The sequence below is a fragment of the Rhododendron vialii genome, chromosome 11a (genome assembly GCF_030253575.1).
Source record: "Rhododendron vialii isolate Sample 1 chromosome 11a, ASM3025357v1".
Taxonomy (NCBI): domain Eukaryota; kingdom Viridiplantae; phylum Streptophyta; class Magnoliopsida; order Ericales; family Ericaceae; genus Rhododendron; species Rhododendron vialii.
This window is the reverse complement of record NC_080567.1, coordinates 25,950,721-25,968,235: the sequence shown is the minus strand read 5'-3', so window position 1 is coordinate 25,968,235 and position 17,515 is coordinate 25,950,721. Positions and strand designations below refer to the sequence as shown.

General features: G+C 40.3%; 1 protein-coding gene across 1 annotated transcript; it reads right to left on the bottom strand.

Moving 5' to 3' along the window:
- Positions 1-1,684: 1,684 nt before the first annotated feature.
- Positions 1,685-8,760, bottom strand: LOC131306561 (uncharacterized oxidoreductase At4g09670-like). The gene is made up of 3 exons (XM_058332880.1): positions 8,281-8,760; positions 2,301-2,753; positions 1,685-2,173 (listed from the first exon to the last, which is right to left on the bottom strand). The coding sequence occupies exons 1-3, from the start codon at positions 8,740-8,742 to the stop codon at positions 2,006-2,008; spliced, it is 1,083 nt and encodes a 360-aa protein (XP_058188863.1). The 5' UTR covers positions 8,743-8,760; the 3' UTR covers positions 1,685-2,005.
- Positions 8,761-17,515: the final 8,755 nt, after the last annotated feature.

Genomic DNA, 17,515 nt, shown 5'->3' with positions numbered 1-17,515 from the left:
CCCATATTTCCGTGTATATATGTATATACATGTATGTACAAAAAAAATTGGATGTTTGGATTGAGCACCTACACACGTTGGATAACATTGATTCTCGCGTAGGCCCACTTGGTTTTTTTTAAAATTTTTGGAAGACTCGAATCGGCCGTCCGGTTGTCAGAAACGGCTCGACGCGACCGTCAGTGCATTTTCCCTACGCTATTGATCGGTACCAATAGTAGTTCTCAAAATATATATGTCCACTGTTATTCTGTTAAGACCATTGAACAGGCCATGCCACCAGATGCATGTGCACACCCAGTTTCGCAAAAACTAGGTCCCCTCTGGCTCCACCCCTCTCTCATCTCTTATTCATTTAATTTACAATAAATATTACCCACAAAACCCTAAGTATTTGATAAGGCTTATCGAAAAATTTCTGGGTTCTTTCCTCTACCAAGGAAACATCTCCACATGCTAGGGCTGCTAAACAAATCAAACAGCTCGAGTTTGGTTTGAGTTCGGCTTGAATTTTAGCTTGTTCAAACTAGTTTGAAAAAAATATAAGCCAAACTCAATCACTTTTTTTTTTTTTTATGAATTCAAGCCAAGCTTGAGCATATGAGTGTTTTGGCTCAATGGCTCGTGAATAAAGAGGTCATTTCATAAATATTGTACAAATATAGGGTTGGATTTAATAAATGTCTCAACACATGCGATCTGCTTCAGCCTTTCAAATGGATATTTTCACCAGTTTTACAATACCATTGCATCCAAATAAAAATACCCTATGTGAGATATGAAAATTTAAGAGTTTGAGGGTTTTTAATTAATAAATGTAGTCGGTAACTGAATTTTATGTTTGAGTTCTTTCGATCTAGATTAATGATGCTAGTTCTTTCTTTATGGCCTTAAATTAGCCTTTCATTTTAGAATTTAACGAGTCTAGCATGAAAGCTCGAAATTTTACAAGTTTAAGCTCATGCTTGAAAGCTCGGAATTGGCTTGCATATTTCATAAGCCAAGTCAAGCTTATCACAAACACGAAATTTCAAGCTCGGCTCGAGCTTAAACAAACAATCTCAAAAAATTTCAAGCTCAAGCCAAACTTGAACACATGTAATAAAGAGTCAAGCCAAGCTTGAGCAATACTGCGCTTGGGCTTGTTTGGCTCGATTAGCACCCCTACTTGCTTGACCAACAGTGTTGCCATTTCTTTGATTTTGTTGCACTTTTCTGAGGTTTCCAAAGCAGCAAATTGTTTCTCGTGTCTTCTCCAATCACGCTCATTCCCGTGCATGCTCGTTGGCCTTTAGTCTTTCAAAAAGTTGCGCTCCGTGTTTCTCCTCCGAATTACCACCTCAAGCATTCGAAACTATACTGCATCTAAGCCCAACGTTTCAAAAAGCAGAATACAGATTTCGACGCCTCGAGAAGTTGCGTAATACTGTACTGGTTGGTAGTGGGCTTCAGAAATTCCTAATTTCTCCAGAAGCATTGGAATAATGAGAATGGTGAAAGGTGAGAAAACTATTGATCCGTAATTTTTCAATTTGGGAGTAAAACCAAGGAAAAAATCCCTTTGATGGAGGAATATCTGTTCAGGTATAATATCCTAAAGCCAGGTTGTTAGGGCATCGACTGATCGACGGCAGAGTCTTCTAACTTTTCAGCCAAAGATTTCAATGTAGGAGACAATGAGAGATATTGGCAGAAACCGATTAAACGAAATAATTACTGGTTTTTCTACATCACGTAAACTCCTTACAATAATAACAATAACAAAACCCATCTAGTCCCCAATCACATAAACTGCTTATTGTCGTGATATTATCAATCAAAGCTTGAAGTATCCCACGGTAGGTCCTAAATTGAGAAACCTAGAACAGAGAGTACAAGGCCCTCAAATTCCATATTCAAGCTTAGAACAGAGGAAAGTTACAATCTAACTGAACATATGCAATAAACGGCAATCCAGCTCCAGAATAATACCAGGTATTAGAAGTAGAGAGACTCTGACTCTGAATTAACCCACAACCTCAATGGGTTCAAAACCCTTCTCGATCGATACCTTCACTGCATCCAAAATCAACTGAGTCTTCCTACTTAGGGTCGGCCACTTCTTCTCTGGTTTTAGTCCGTTTCCTTTTATACCCCCTACCAACCTAGAAAACTCCCTCACCATGCAGGCTTCCTGTGGAAGATTTTTTGTTTAAACTTTTGATTGGCATAGACATAGTATTTCATACTGTATACTTAAGTATTACAAGAGAGCAAGAAGAAATAAGGCAACAAACAAAACAAACCGAAGAAACACATACCTGGGGTAGGTCTGTCAAGACAGTGTGCTCACTGGGCTTTGGTACCCACCCAGTCACAAGTTCCGTGAACCAACATTCCGTCCCCGCAGAAAACGAAGCCTTTTCCTCTTCAAAAGGAATAACAAAGTCCCGAAGATGCAAAGTTCCCTTCGTTCCAATGGCGGTCACGTCCATGGTCAAATTGGAGAGGAACGAGCAGTGGAAGGTTGCAACTTTACCATCTTCCCAATTCAAAGAAGCACCACATGACAGAATTACCCCCACTTCATTGAGTACAGCGCCCCGAAGAGCTGTTACTGTTTTAGGCAGCTCGAAATTGGCAGCCCAGAGTATGGACCTGATGCAGTACCACCCAACATCGCCAAGAGCACCAAGAGCATCTAGATCCGGCTTCACTCGGATGTCATTCTGGAGAAAATCTGAGCCCGCAGCAAATGAGAAGCAGCTCTGTATCTGTAGAGTTTGCAAGAGATCATTTTGTAGCAGTGAAAAGACCAGAAAATGAAGTTTGGGAACACAAGAACTTGTTCCTAAAATTCTATTTATACCTCCAGGCATGTTCTATGTAACTTGTACTCTTATAGGCTTTTGTAACAACAAACATGGGGAAAAAAAATCACCATAACTACACAAATGCTATGGAAGATATGCTCAAGGAAATGTAAGAATCTTTAAACGAATTTTGGCACAAAAGAAACACATTGCCAGTAACAAAGCTTCTGCCCATGATTCTAATTATCAATAACGAGACAGTGATCTCAGCCCAAGAAAAGAAACAATAGATTGAGCTTATAAGCCCTAGTAAGGGATAATTTAGCCAACATGGAGACCGTGATCTCAACCTTAAAAAGAAATGACAAAAGTTGGAGTGGAATTTTGGCAATTTTATGATGAAAGGCTCCAGGTTAGTAAACAAAGACTATGACAGAGGTCTAAGTCGATTGGATATAAAAATAAAAAGAGCAGGCAAAAGAAAAATTAATAGTTTTGGCACGGGGAAGGGGGGGGGGGGGGGGGGGGGGGGGGGGTGCGATTAGTGCAATGGGATGTGTCTATTTATCTATCTCTTGACTCGAAATGGAAGCAAGTTTGAAACAGGATCTTAGAGTGTCAGAATCACCCCATTTCCTATTCTGACCCGCTTTCTTTTCCAGTGAGAGACAATAACCCTATTAGGGTCCTCCAAATATCCCAGAAGTTTGCATCCTCTGTTTCAAGTTCAGAGATCAAAGATCGTTCTAAATATCCAGAAGGAACATGTTCATATGGAATTTAAAAAAAGCATCTGAAGAAACAGCTACAATGGGTGAAAAAACACATGGAAAGCTCGAATGGGCCTCCAATTGCTCAATTTTCAGACCAGAAACCATATGCCGAATTTTCCCCGTCATGCAGACTCCTAGTAAACCAAATATGATCATCTTTTACAAGAGTTCTTCCCAGAAAAAACAGAAAAAGAATTTGAACAGTATTTTAAATGGCGGAAGGCGCACCGAGGCGCAACGATCCCTTGGGGCTTTAGCGCAAGGCGCGGCGCGCGCTTTATTGACCCGAAGCACAAAAAAAAAAAAAATTACGCAAGGCAAATTTTATTAGAACAAGTTTTCAACACAAATAAACACTTGTAAAACTTTCAAATGTCATAAAACATAACATGTCAATGGTTAAACGAAAGTACCAAATACTAAACATAACATATCATCCATGAAAAGCTAACATAATAATGTTTAGCTTTAGAGACATAACAAAAGGATTAAAGACAATAAAATCTAGAGGCATGCATAGGCATTACTAGAATTTTCAGATGTCATCTACAAATAACAAGTACAAATAAATATAACAAACTGAACAAATACTTTAAACAGAGCTGGAAGCAAAAAAAAAAAAAAAAACTGGTGAAAAAAAAAACAAAGGGGGGTCCTAGTAGGAATGGCAACGGGGCGGATCGGGGCGGATATTGGAGTAACCATACCCGATACCCGAAATTGTTCCCGTACCCGAATCCGCCCCGATAACCGAACGGGGTGGGACTAGTTGTTCCATAACCGAACCGAACAGATTTCGGGTTATACCCAAACCGAACGGGTAACCGCATAAAAACAATATCTTCATCAACCCAGGAACGAAATCATTCACGGGACAAAAACAGATCATGTTCAATACTCAAAATAAACCCCATAAAACTTCAAATCAGTTCAAATCCACAGATATTTCCAAGTCAAATACATGTATCTTATACCCAAAACCTATACGTGTACAAATACATCCATTACAAACCTATAAATGTGCAAATACAAGCCTGATAAGGCTTTGAAAGAATGGGGTAGATGAGTAGATCACAGAAACGAAGAGCAAAACACCCTTCGATTTCGTCTGGCGACCAAAAAACACCCTTCGATTTCGTCTGGCGACCATGAATACGACGAAGTTGGAGGGAGAGAGAGACCTAAACTAGAAATCAGCACTGCTTCAATGATCGACGACGACGGCAAGGGAGAGACGGCAGACGGAGAAGAGAGGCTTCGGCGTGAGAGTTTGTGATTTTGTGAGAGACAGAGAGAGAGGCGAGAGAGGGCTGATTCTGATTTCTGTGAACCCTACTGTTACTGCAAGTATATATATATATAGAAAGGGTTATCACACTCCAGGTCCTTACACCTTAACACATGCAACAAGATGGTCCCTAACATTTCTGAAAGTGTGCACTTTGACCCCTAGTTTCTTTAGATATATATATGGTTTCGGTTCGGTATATATGGTTTCAGTTCGGTTCGGGTATCGGTTCGGGTATCTGCTGAACCATATCCGAACCGAACCCGTTCGGTTATCTCACATCCTCCACCATACCCGCACCCACGGGGAATTTTTCGGTTATGGTTCGGGGAAAAAAAACGGTTACGGTTCGGGTACCCATCGGTTCGGTTCACTTTGTCATCCCTAGGTCCTACTACTGGAAAAAAAAAAAAAGAAAAAAAAAAGGGGGTTGAGACTGGAAAAAAAAAGAAAAAAGAAAAGGGGGGTCCTGGACAATCGGTGAAAATAGAAAGAAAATGAGGAAGAAGAAGGTGAGAGGAGGAGGAGGAGGAGGAAGCAAACGTGAGATGGTGAGAGGAGGAGGAGGAAGAAGAAGTTGTTACTTGGAGTCGACAATCAGAGAGGGAGAGGGAGACTAGAGAAGAAGAAGCTGGATCCGATCGTCCGAGACTCTGAATCGTCGAAGAGGCTGTTGCTCGATCTGGTTTGTCGATCGAATAGGGCTCCTATCGATTTAAAGGAAGAAATTATTCAGTGCATCGCGAACATAAGACTGATTTTTACCTCACAGCAAAAAGCGCGCGCCTTGGCGCTATAGCGCACGCCTCAGCGCCTTTCTTGCGCCTTTGTGTTCTGCGCTATAGCCCATAGTTCCGAAGCGCAATCCTTGCGCTGCGCCTCGCGCTGAAGCGCGCGCTTTTTAAATCACTGGATTTGAACACCAAATAATGCTAGGGACACAACACTCAACCACAAGACCAACCAGACCCGCCTACTGCATGATTGGTGGTTGCAAAGCAGTTTCAAAGTGGTTATTCTCCCATTACCAATCATGCAGTGTCACGTAAGCAGGAGATGTTAAATATAAAGTACATGAAAAATTTACACAAAGAGCGCCTTGGCTGAGTGGTTAAAGGCTTCTTCCATTTCAATCTTAGAACGTGATTTTAAGGGTGCCCACGAGAAACTGGCAAAAAAACTAATTGGGAAGGGCTTGATTTGAGCAATTTTTTATTGAACAGTTCAATAAAGTTCAATAAAAAACCGTTCGAATGAAGCTCTTTCCGGTCATTTTTTTTGCTGATTTTTCACTAGCACCCTTAAAATCACGTTATGATTACATTGAGCCGCTCGGATCATCAAAATTCGATCGGGAACTTTGGGGGGGGTTTTTTAGGGGTCCCCGGAACTGCCCCGTGTATATATATATATATATATATATATATATATACAGTCAGGTTCCGGTGAGGGATCCCGCATTTTATTAAAATGCGGGACTGCCCTTTCCGATTGAATTTCCATGATTTGAGCCGCTCAAAGTGATCAGAACGTGATTTTAAGGGTCCCCGCGAGAAATCAGCAAAAAAAATGACCGGAAAGGGTTTCATCCGAGCAGTTTTCATTGAACGGTTCAAAAAAAACTGTTCAGATGAAACCCTTCCCGGTCATTTTTTTTGTTGATTTCTCACGGGTACCCTTAAAATCACGTTCTACACACATTGAGCGGCTCGGATCATCGAAATTCAATCGGGAAGGGGGAGTCCCGCACCATAAGAAAGTGCGGGATCCCTCACATGAACCGTGGTGTGTGTGTGCGCGTATATATATATATATATATATATATATATATATAAATATTTTGTAAATTTGGACATTAAAAGGATGGAAAATTGATGGTCAAGGATTCAATTTAAAAGGTTTCGAAGTGTAACTGCAAAACTTTTATAGACCCCATTGACCATCGTAACAACAAAAAGCGGAGGCAACTGGTACTAAGAAACTCTCATGACTAAATCTCCAACGTTTTTTTTAATTGCAATTTTATTCGATTTGAAGTTTTAAAATAATACTTCTCTCTCATGACTCGCCAATTTTATTTTGCGACCGTGCTCACTAAGAGAGGAAGTGGGATGTAACGACTCCCCCTCTTAGAGTTTTGAATTTATGCTGCTTGTCAACAGAGAAAGTGGGTTGTAGCGGTTTTCCTTAATCCAATTGGTGTCACCCCCATCTCCCAATCTTGGTTCCACCCCTATAGGCAAGTGTGGTTGGTATTGTGGTGATGTGTTATGTCCCTAGCATTATTGTTAAACACCATGTCAAATAGACAAAGACATCATTAGGCAAATGGAAATGAAATAGATGTAGATGGAACTTTAGAGAATATGTTCACCCAGGCCCCAAAAGAGTGTCAGAATGAGACTACTCACGTGCCATCCAACTCCGAAGCAGAAAGGAACCAAATTTAGTTTTAGCGGTCTTTTTCCGATCTATGGCTAGATTGACGGTAAGAAAACAAAATCATACAGGTTCTTAGAAAGGATTTCTCTCAATGGGTAGGCTGAAAATTCTGCTGATAAGTGGAAGTGGGATAAGAATAAGGCAGAAATCGCATAAAATTGCAATTTCTCAGTATTCAAATTGATCCTCCTAACCACTCTATCTCAACAACAGACAACATTTCACAATCTGATTACAATCATCATTTGCCAGGCAAATTCAACAAAGCTCAGGAAATGCAGTCATTTTATTTGTCAGTGAATGCAGTCTTTTTGTTCGTATGGGAAAATCTATAATCCGATGCCGTGATTTTAATATTTCATCAATCAGATTATGTGATCTCCTAAGTGATCCACTCTATGGTGTGAGGAGAATGCGACTGGTACCACCCTAGATGGTCGAAGACTCGGAATCATTCATTTTAGAAATGATTTAAACCATTCACTAAAAAGTCAAATCAACCAGATATATAATAAACAATAAATTCTGATGTTTGAAGAGAAATCAAGGAGTATCAAAATTCTGAAAGTTTGTTTCCATCCTGACCCATCATCAGAATTTCCTCTCTTTTTTTTGTGCGACGGGCAGGGTTGTACTGGCCAGCTCACGTGCACCTCCACTAATCCCTCTCCTTAAAGGCTCCATGTCCCGACTAGAAAATACTCTTACCCTCGAATGATTATAATTCTTTTTTATTTGGTTCGCAGGGGTTGTATGGGCCAACTTACGGGCCCTGGACTAATCTCCTTCTCAATCCGGTAAAGGTGGGGCTATCGCTAGAAGCCTAGAACGCTAGAAAATTCACAAGAAACCCTGGAATGAATGGAATATCCACTAATGCTTATAAAATAAGCTGACCCAGATTCTCAAAACGGGTCAGATTCTCCTTAATCAAATAAAAAAATGAGTGAAAATTCAACAGTACCGTGCATTTCGACATACATACCGATTTGAGTTGGCCAAACAGCTTCGAATCGGACAGAAACTCGCTCATCTTAACAGTCCTGGGATGATGCATCCACATGGTAGCGTCCATGAGCTGCACCCCATTGGATTCACACGCCTCCACAATCCGATCAAACTCCGACACGTTGAGCGCCACGGGCTTCTCCAAGAGGACGTGCTTCTTCTTCTCCGCCGCCAAGACCGCCCACGTGACGTGGAGGCTGGTGGGGAGCGGGACGTAGACGGCGTCCACGTCGGGGTCGTCGAGGACGGCGTTGTAGCTGCCGTAGATCCTGGCGGAGGGGGGGAAGCCGTTGGCGGCGGCGAATTTGGCGGCCTTGTCGAGGGATCTGCTGCCGACGGCGTGGAGGGCGGCGTTGGGGGCGAGGGTTATGGCTCGTGATAGTTTTCGGGCTATGTCGGCGCAGCCGAGGATGCCGAATCGAATTGGGGTTTCGGCCATGGGGGTGATGTGGGTGGTCCGGTGGAGGGAGGGGGTGGTGATTGTGGTGGAGAGAGAGAGAGAGAGAGAGAGAGAGAGAGAGAGAGTATGGGATGATGAAGTAAAGTGGAAGAGCTGTTAAATTTTTCCGTTGAAATGGCATTGGTTTTATCGCTCAATCGTATCTACACTACGGCTCCATTCTTCCTTCTTTTTTCCTATTTTATTTTCCGTAATTTTTTTTTTCAATTCTTCATCGTAATTTTTGAAGTCAATCATTCGTCTGGCCAAGATAAATCATAAAAATATAAAAATACATATCGATGTTGAAAAAAGTTCATATAAAACAACACTTTTGACAAAAAAAAATTAATTGTTTGGTATTTTTTTCGTCTTTAATGAATTTTTTTTATTTTGGTCATAATTTTTTTACTTTTTAAATTCCTCTTGTCGAGATGAATAATTAATTCAAAAAATATGACACAAATCAAATAAATTTTAAAAAAGATGAACAAAATACATACTATAATAGACAAAAAAAGGTTAAGAAGAATAAAATCTACATCATGTGTGTGCATGAATGACAGTAAAAAAGTGTTTTTGAAAATGTTGGAGAAGGAGATGAGGCAATTATTACAGATATCCTCGTGAAGATAAGAAAGGTGGTTAATTACAAGATACTTATCCTCGTGAAGTTTTAAAAAAAAAAGAGTGATTTTGGAACTCCTTCAATTGATAACTACACTCTCGAAAGAGAGTGTCAAAATCAATTTTAAAAAAAATGTGGTTAATTACAATATTACACGAGGATCGTATGCCTAGGGTCCCTTTACCGCAGTTTTTCGATCACCGTGGTCATAACTTTTCGTGCTCAGTCATGTACTGTTCAAACAGGTACATCCTGAGATGAGCGAGATGTTGATCTGTAATCGGTCCTACGTCTATCCTGAATTATATTAAATTATTCTTTTTAATTAGTTTATTTAGTTAGCAACTATTTGTCAAAATATTTGAATTTTCAAATTCGTCATCGAATAAGAAAAATTGGAATATATATAAATAAATAAAAATATTTTCTTGTTTTGACTTATTCTTATCTAAAGTAAGTCTTTTTTTATTAACGTTTACAATTGTCCTCAGCGAGATAATTAAATTGTAAATTTTGATTCAAATTATTTAAAAAATAAAGAGAACGTAATTTTAGAAAGAAAAAAACAGTAAACTTAAGCCAACTGCAGTTCAAAAATCCGAACTTTTTTTGCGAAGCGCTCCCTCGGACATTTCTTGAAGGTGAGAGAGATCACTTTGCAAAAACACGTGCGTGTGGCGCAATTTTGACAACACAAATGTTAGATTTTTTGGTGAGTTTCAATCTAAAATCAATTTATAATAGTGGAGTAATCTCTAGATAACCAAGTTTGGATGCCTTAAAATGACCGATGCAGAACAGGTCTAACAACAAACCCTATCCACATGCATTATGAAATAGTAGTAGGATTAGAGCTGGACAACGAACACGAAACACGATAACACGACACGAACCGGACACGAAATTAGCAGGTTAGGGTTGAACATTTCTGACACGAAACACGAAAATAACACGACTCGAGAACACGAATTCTAAATGGATCGGGTTTGGGTTGAACACGCGAGACACGAAATTGACACGACCAACACGGTTACTAATCTGTGTCACCTATTAACACACACATATATATATAATATATGGTATATTTGTAATTCTATATAGAGTTAGGCAACGGACACGATAATACGACACGAACCAGACACGAAGTTAACGGGTTAGTGTTGACCATTTCTGACACAAAACACGAAAATGACACGACTCGAGAAACACGAATTCTAAATGGATCGGATTCGGATTGGATGGTTTATGATAAAAATGGTAGACCAATGAGAGAAAAGATTAGAAGAAAATTTCTGAGATACTTTATTCATTATGTGCTACAACTTATATACAATACAAAAGTGAATATGGTGATTGGTTCAATCTCATGATTGGTGGGATTGATTTCCTAAGGATCAAATATTATAAACGGTCTTGCTATTGTCAGCCCAGTGTGCTGACGATAAGCACACTAGAAGACAAGAAAAACACGTATTTCTGTGTTCTTTTTATACCTTTTAATACATATTCACACACTCATTATTGTCAACCCACTGGGCTGATTTAAGAATTTTCCTATTATAAACTATCCTAACTCCTAAGAATCAGCTACTATACAAAGAATCAAATCATGCCCAATATGGAAGGATTCTAACACTCCCCCTCAAGTTGGAGCATGAAGATCCGTAATGCCCAATAGCCGATGGAAAAAGGCAGCTCCAAGAGCTTTGGTGAAAATGTCTGCAAGTTAGTGTTGGGATGAAACATGGCCTGTGGTGATAATACCAGTAGTGAGTTTCTCACGGATAAAATGACAATCCATTTCAATGTGCTTGGTGCGCTCGTGGAAAACTGGATTGGCGATAATGTGAAGCCCTGCTTGATTGTCACAGAAGAGGTGCATTGGTTGGGGATGGGAAACTTGGAGGTCATGAAAAAGAATCTTGAGCCAAACTAGTTCACAAGTCGCGGTGGCCATGGCACGATATTCGGCCTCAGTAGATGATTGAGAAACAGTAGTTTGCTTCTTAGTTTTCCAAGAAACGAGACAATGACCGATCATTATGAAGTACCCGGTGGTAGACCGACGAGTCATGGGACAAGCTGCCCAATCAGAATCACAATAGGCAGAGAGTTGTAGGGAACTAGTAGAGGATAAAAGAATGCCTTTTCCAGGTGATGATTTCAAATAACGCAAGACACGAATAACTGCATCATAGTGAGATTGTCGAGGCTGATGGATGAATTGACTGAGAAGATAAACCACAAACACAATGTCCTGGCAAGTGATTGTTAGGTAGATAAGACGGCCGATGAGACAACGATAAGGGCTAGGATCAGAGAGGATGTCTCCATCAGTATCATATAAGCGTAAATTTGTTTCCATAGGAAAACTAACTGGGCGGGCACCTAGATGCCCACTATCACAAAGGATAGCAAGGGCATATTTTCGTTGACTGAGAAAAATGCCGTTGGAGGACCGAGCAACTTCGATACCCAAAAAATACTTCAATGCACCGAGGTCTTTGATATGGAACTTGGTGTCCAGGAAAGCTTTGATTTTGGAGATGGTTTGAGGATCATTACCGGTCACAATAATATCATCCACATAAACAAGGATGGCTGTGAATGACGTATTATTTGACATGGTGAAAAGAGAATGATCCGCGACAGACTGAATGTATCCGGCTTCTTGAAGTGCTGAAGAAAATTTAGCAAACCAATTGCGAGAAGCTTGTTTGAGGCCATAAAGAGACTTACGAAGACGACAAACACGATGCTCCCCCTGTCTTGAAATACCTTGTGGGAGTGCCATATATACCTCTTCATGTAGATCACCATGAATGAATGCATTATGAACGTCTAACTGATGAAGGGACGAATTGCGAACAGATGCAACTGCAAGGAGACAACGGACAGTGACCAATTTTGCAACAGGAGCAAATATTTCATGATAATCCAAACCCTCTGTTTGAGTATATCCCTTAGCAACCAATCCAGCTTTGTATCTCCCCACCGTACCATCAGCCCGATGTTTGATTTTGTAGACCCATTTACAGCCAACAATTTTTTTTCCAACAGGTAAGTCTTCAAGAGTCTAAGTATGATTTTTTTCCCCCAATGCATCAATTTCAGTTGTCATTGCTTCAAGCCAAAAAGGAGACTTAACAGCTTGGGTAAAAGATGTGGGCTCTTCATGGTTAGCAATAATGGATAAGAAAGCAATATGATTGGCAGAAAATTTATGGACAGAAAGATACTGAGAAAGAGGATAAGGCTTACATGCCGAGGGCTGTAGAGAAGGGGTAGAAGTAGGCGATGAAACTAAAGATAAGGTGGGACACACATAGTCACGAAGATAATTGGGTGGATTAATGGTGCGACGTGGTCGTTGAGTGCATGCATGGTGTGAAGGTTCGCTAGAACTGATATGTTCAATGGCTTCTAGAGTCAGAACAACAATGGGGGATACACTTTTTTCAAGAACAGGATTTGGTGTAACAATGGCAAAGTTAGCTAAATGAGATGAAAAAGGAAAGGAATCTTCGATGAATGTGACATCACGTGACGTAAAAATACGACACGTTGTAAGATCATAGACTCGATACCCCTTTTGATTAAAATGATAGCCAACAAAAATGCATTTAGAAGCTCGAGCGGAAAATTTGTGTTGCCAATATGCATGAGAGATATGGGCAAAACATAGACAACCAAAAACACGAAGATTTGCATAATTTGGCGAAACTTGAAAAAGCATTTCATGGGGCATTTTTCCATTAAGAATAGGAGTTGGGATCCGATTGATTAAGTAAGTGGCAATTAAAATGCACTTACCCCAAAAAGCCAAAGAAAGGTGCGCTTGAAACCGTAAGGCTCGAATGACTTCAAGGATGTGTCTATATTTGCGTTTGGTGACCCCGTTTTTGTTGTGGAATGTCAACACAAGTGCTTTGATAAATGATTCCATAGTTATGATATAAAGATGTCATTGGGTTGGAGAAAAATTCTTGTCCATTGTCTGAGCGAATTTTTTTTGCAAAACGATTAAATTGTGTTTTAACCATTTCGCAAAAAATTTGAAGAAAAGAGCCTGCTTCATATTTAAACCGCATAAGATACACCCAAGTGTAATGAGAATAATCATCAACTATGGTGAGAAAAAAATGAGCACCGGTTTGCGATGGTGTGGAATAACCTCCCCAAATATCACAGTGAATAAGAGCAAAAGGTTCAGTACTTTTATTAGAACGTAATGGAAAAGGACAGCGAGTTTGTTTTGCCCAAATACAATCGTCACATGGAGAATGAAAAGAAAACATAGAAGAATTAGTAGAGCAGATTTTATTTAACCGAGGACCGAAAGGATGGCCAAGACGCATGTGCCAAAGACTAGAATGAGGAGAGCGATGAGCCGGCATAGTCGTAGGGATGATTGGACTGGTTGGCACAAAATGGTAGAGACCATCACGAACTTCACCCCTCCCAATTAGCTTCCTCGAGGTAAGGTCCTAAAATACACAAAAGGTGGGAAAGAAGGTGACAACACAATTCAGGATTTTGTGTTAGTTTACTAATGGACAAAAGATTGAAATGAAAGTTAGGAACATAAAGAACATTTTCTAAAGAAAGGTTAGGAGATAACTTCACAGATCCAATATGAGTAATTGGTGCAGTATCACCTGTTGGAAGTTTCACGGGTTTTGCATCAGTGGTAGGTGTATGAGTGGTGAGTAAGGACAAGGAATATGTCATGTGATCTGATGCACCACTATCAAGGATCCAAGAAGGAGAAGAGGTAACTGAGTTGCAAAAAAGAAAAGAGCTTTTACCAGCAAGGTTAGCCGTGGGTATCTCCTTTGGTGAGAGCAACGCAATCAACTGGTGATATTGAGCAGAAGGCAAACCAGGTATTGGAGCATCGGTTGGATTTAGAGTAGGAACACTAGAGTGTGTTGATAAGCCCTAAATAGTGTAAATAATGGGGCTTATCTATCCCGTTTTACTGCACTTGCAAGCGGTTTATACTTGTTTCTATTTGATTTTGCGCGCAAGTTGTGTTTTTGTTGGAAAATAGGTAATCGGAGCGAAAAGGACGTTTCCAAGGCTCCCAATAATCCTCGGAGGAATCCGGAAGCATTTGAGTACATGTGGCACATTAGGAATCGCTCCCCGAGTCTCAAACGAAGTGATCAAAGCATGAAAGGAAGGTTCGGGGCTCTCAAAGACCGAAAGAAAGAAGAAAACAGCAAAAACCAGCCAGAGAAACATGGGGTATCAATACCCCCAACACTGGGTATCAATACCAGGAAGCATGCTGTCCAGAGAGGACAGAGGTATCGATACCTCTTTTAGGGGTATCAATACCCGGTGTCTGCGCGCGAACTTTTTAATGGCATTTTTGTAATTATTTTGTAAAGGGGGTATATATACCAACTTAAGCCCGATTTCAGGGCATTCAATACCTGCATTTTCTCTCTCTACCTCCATTAAAGCTTTTGCTCCCACTTCTCTCCTCATTCATGCTTTGAGGAGGGATTTTAGGTACGATCCGTTTGGTTTCGAAGCATTTCGCCTTCATTAAAGTTGTAAGGAATCTTCTCCTCTTCGAGGATCTTGTGTTTATTTCGCATTTAATCCATGTTTAGTATTTTCCTTATCTTTACCCTTGCTCATTACATGTCTCCTTTCATTATGTGTGAGTAGTGTAGCAAGGCTAGGTTGTGGGATGGTTAGCATCCCGTAGCCATGGGTATTTCTTGTTCTTCTTTTGTAAATCTTCATTTTCGAGCTTAAGCATGTATTAGGGTTCATTTTATGTATCAAAACTTAGAGGTGTTAATCTCTTTGATCAAATGTAGGCAAGGGTTACACTTCTTGTCACATTTGATGCTTGGAGCTATGTCCCTCCATGTGTTTGTTTAAATGTCTCAAAAGAACCTTAGACATGCTTAGCACCCTTGTAAAAAGAGAAGAATAAGATTACCTTTGTGTTATGGGTGTTGATTATCCCTAAACCTAGCTTTTAGTTTAAATCTCCAGTTAAAAAGCCGTAGTTAGGTTAAGTAGCCATTCACCTAAAATTCTCAGTTGGCCGTCTCAACGCCAAAGTTTGGTTGGCGGTCCTAACGCCAAAATTCTCTACGCAAGCTAATCTCTGAACCAAGTTATGGATGCGCTCCCTGTGGATTCGACCCCGGACTTCCGGGTATTATTATGCTTTCAACCGGCCTAGCCCTACGCTTGGGGTATTCTTATTGCAACACACATTAAGGTCGCAAGCATGTGTCACAACTGAATTGGTTGCATTGTGCGCTGAATACCGTGATGTTGACGCTTTCTTGTTGGAACCGGATTGGTTCCATGTTGCTGGATAGCCAACCAGCTCGTAGCACTTCGCCTTGTAGAGACCAAATTCACCACAATAGTCACATTTAGGTCGGCCTTTCCCATGAACGGTGCTCTGATTGGTTCCATGGGGCCGATTAGATCCATGTCCACCATTCTGGAATGATTTGTTGGCTGCCATGGCCACATTTTCAGAGGTGTTGATTGAAGGGAGATGAAGAAGACGCTGTTTCTCCTCTTGATTTATGATGGCATAGACTTTGCTAACATTAGGCAGTGGATCCATGACAAGGATCTGACTCCGGATATTAGTATAAGTTTCATTTAGTCCCATAAGAAACTGATATACATGTTCAGTCTCATGCATATCTCGAATCTTTTTGAAAATTTCACACGTACACTTTGATATGGCTCCACAGTTGCAACTTGGAAGGGTTACATAGGTTCCCAACTCATCCCAATAGAACTTAAGGGTGTTATAAAAGAAAGCCAGCAAACATTGTTCTTGACGAAAGTTCATAATATCTCTTTTCAACTGAAATATGCGAGGATTATTACCTTGCGAGAAACGTTCCTCAAGGTCTAGCCAAACGCTACTGGCAGTGTAGGCATCAATAATACTGGCTGTGAGAGATTTATCAATAGAGTTAAGGATCCATGAGAGAACCAAATCATTGCATCGTCCCCAAACCTGAATCTCCAATTGATTTATGGTTGGTTGGGTGACACTCCCATCAACAAAACCAAGTTTGTTCTTTGCGTTAAGGGCCATTTTCATAGATCGTTTCCATGTAGGATAATTATCTCCATTGAGTGGAGTGGAAACAAGAACAACACCAAGATGATCAGAGAAATGCAAGAAATATGGAGATGCGACATCCTGAATTGGATTGCTCGCAGACACTTTTGATGATTCTAATTGCGTCATCGAAAAATAAAATGATTTCAGAGGGAAAATGGATGGAGGTTGAATGATTAAACCACAACGAGGCTTAGAAATTCAAGTTAGAAATGCTAAGCGGAAGCGATGGATCAGCACAAGAACGACGCTATGATACCATGATGATAAGCACCCGAGAATGTAATGTAGGGTGCGCTAGTGTTTAGTTTTAGTTTAATATTATTACTAATTAGTTATTGTTAACATTGTTTGCTTGTAGAGTATTCTAGTTCTATTTTGTAGGTGAATCGCCAAACAGGGGAGTTTTCGAGGCTTAAGGCATGTCATGGCCTAAAAATGACCCGATTGCCCGAGCAGAAGAAGAATTGCCTGAGCAGAAGCAGAATTGCCAAGGCAGAAGTGACCCGACGGCTAGGAGTGCCAAGGCAAGGCAAGGCAGAGGAACAGACCAAGTGCCGTTGCTATTGGGTTCGGCATCGATGTAAAGAAATATGTTCCATCGATGCCGAGGTTCATAGGAGTCAAGTACTAAGCCATTCGGCATCGATGTAAAGTTTTATAGTCCATCGATGCCGAAGCCCATAGCAGCACAATCTAAGCCCTTCTCCATCGATGCCGAGGGCCTTAGGGAAGAATCTTCAGAGCATCTCGCGGTATATTCTGCACGTGGATCCCCGGAGTATAAAAGCTTATGTCGTCATTTTGTACAAACAAGTAGATAAATTCAATAGTACAATTTTCTAGATCTAGATGAGATTTCATTGCAATTCAAATTGTTCTTGTTGTTCTTCATTTTTTCAGCACTTATCTTGTAATTTTCTGTCTTAATTAGTTTTGTTTTGTTATTGTTGTCTTTATTAAAGTTGTTGCTACTCTCCCGATCTATCATAATCTCTAATTTTCTTCTAGTCTTGTTATTT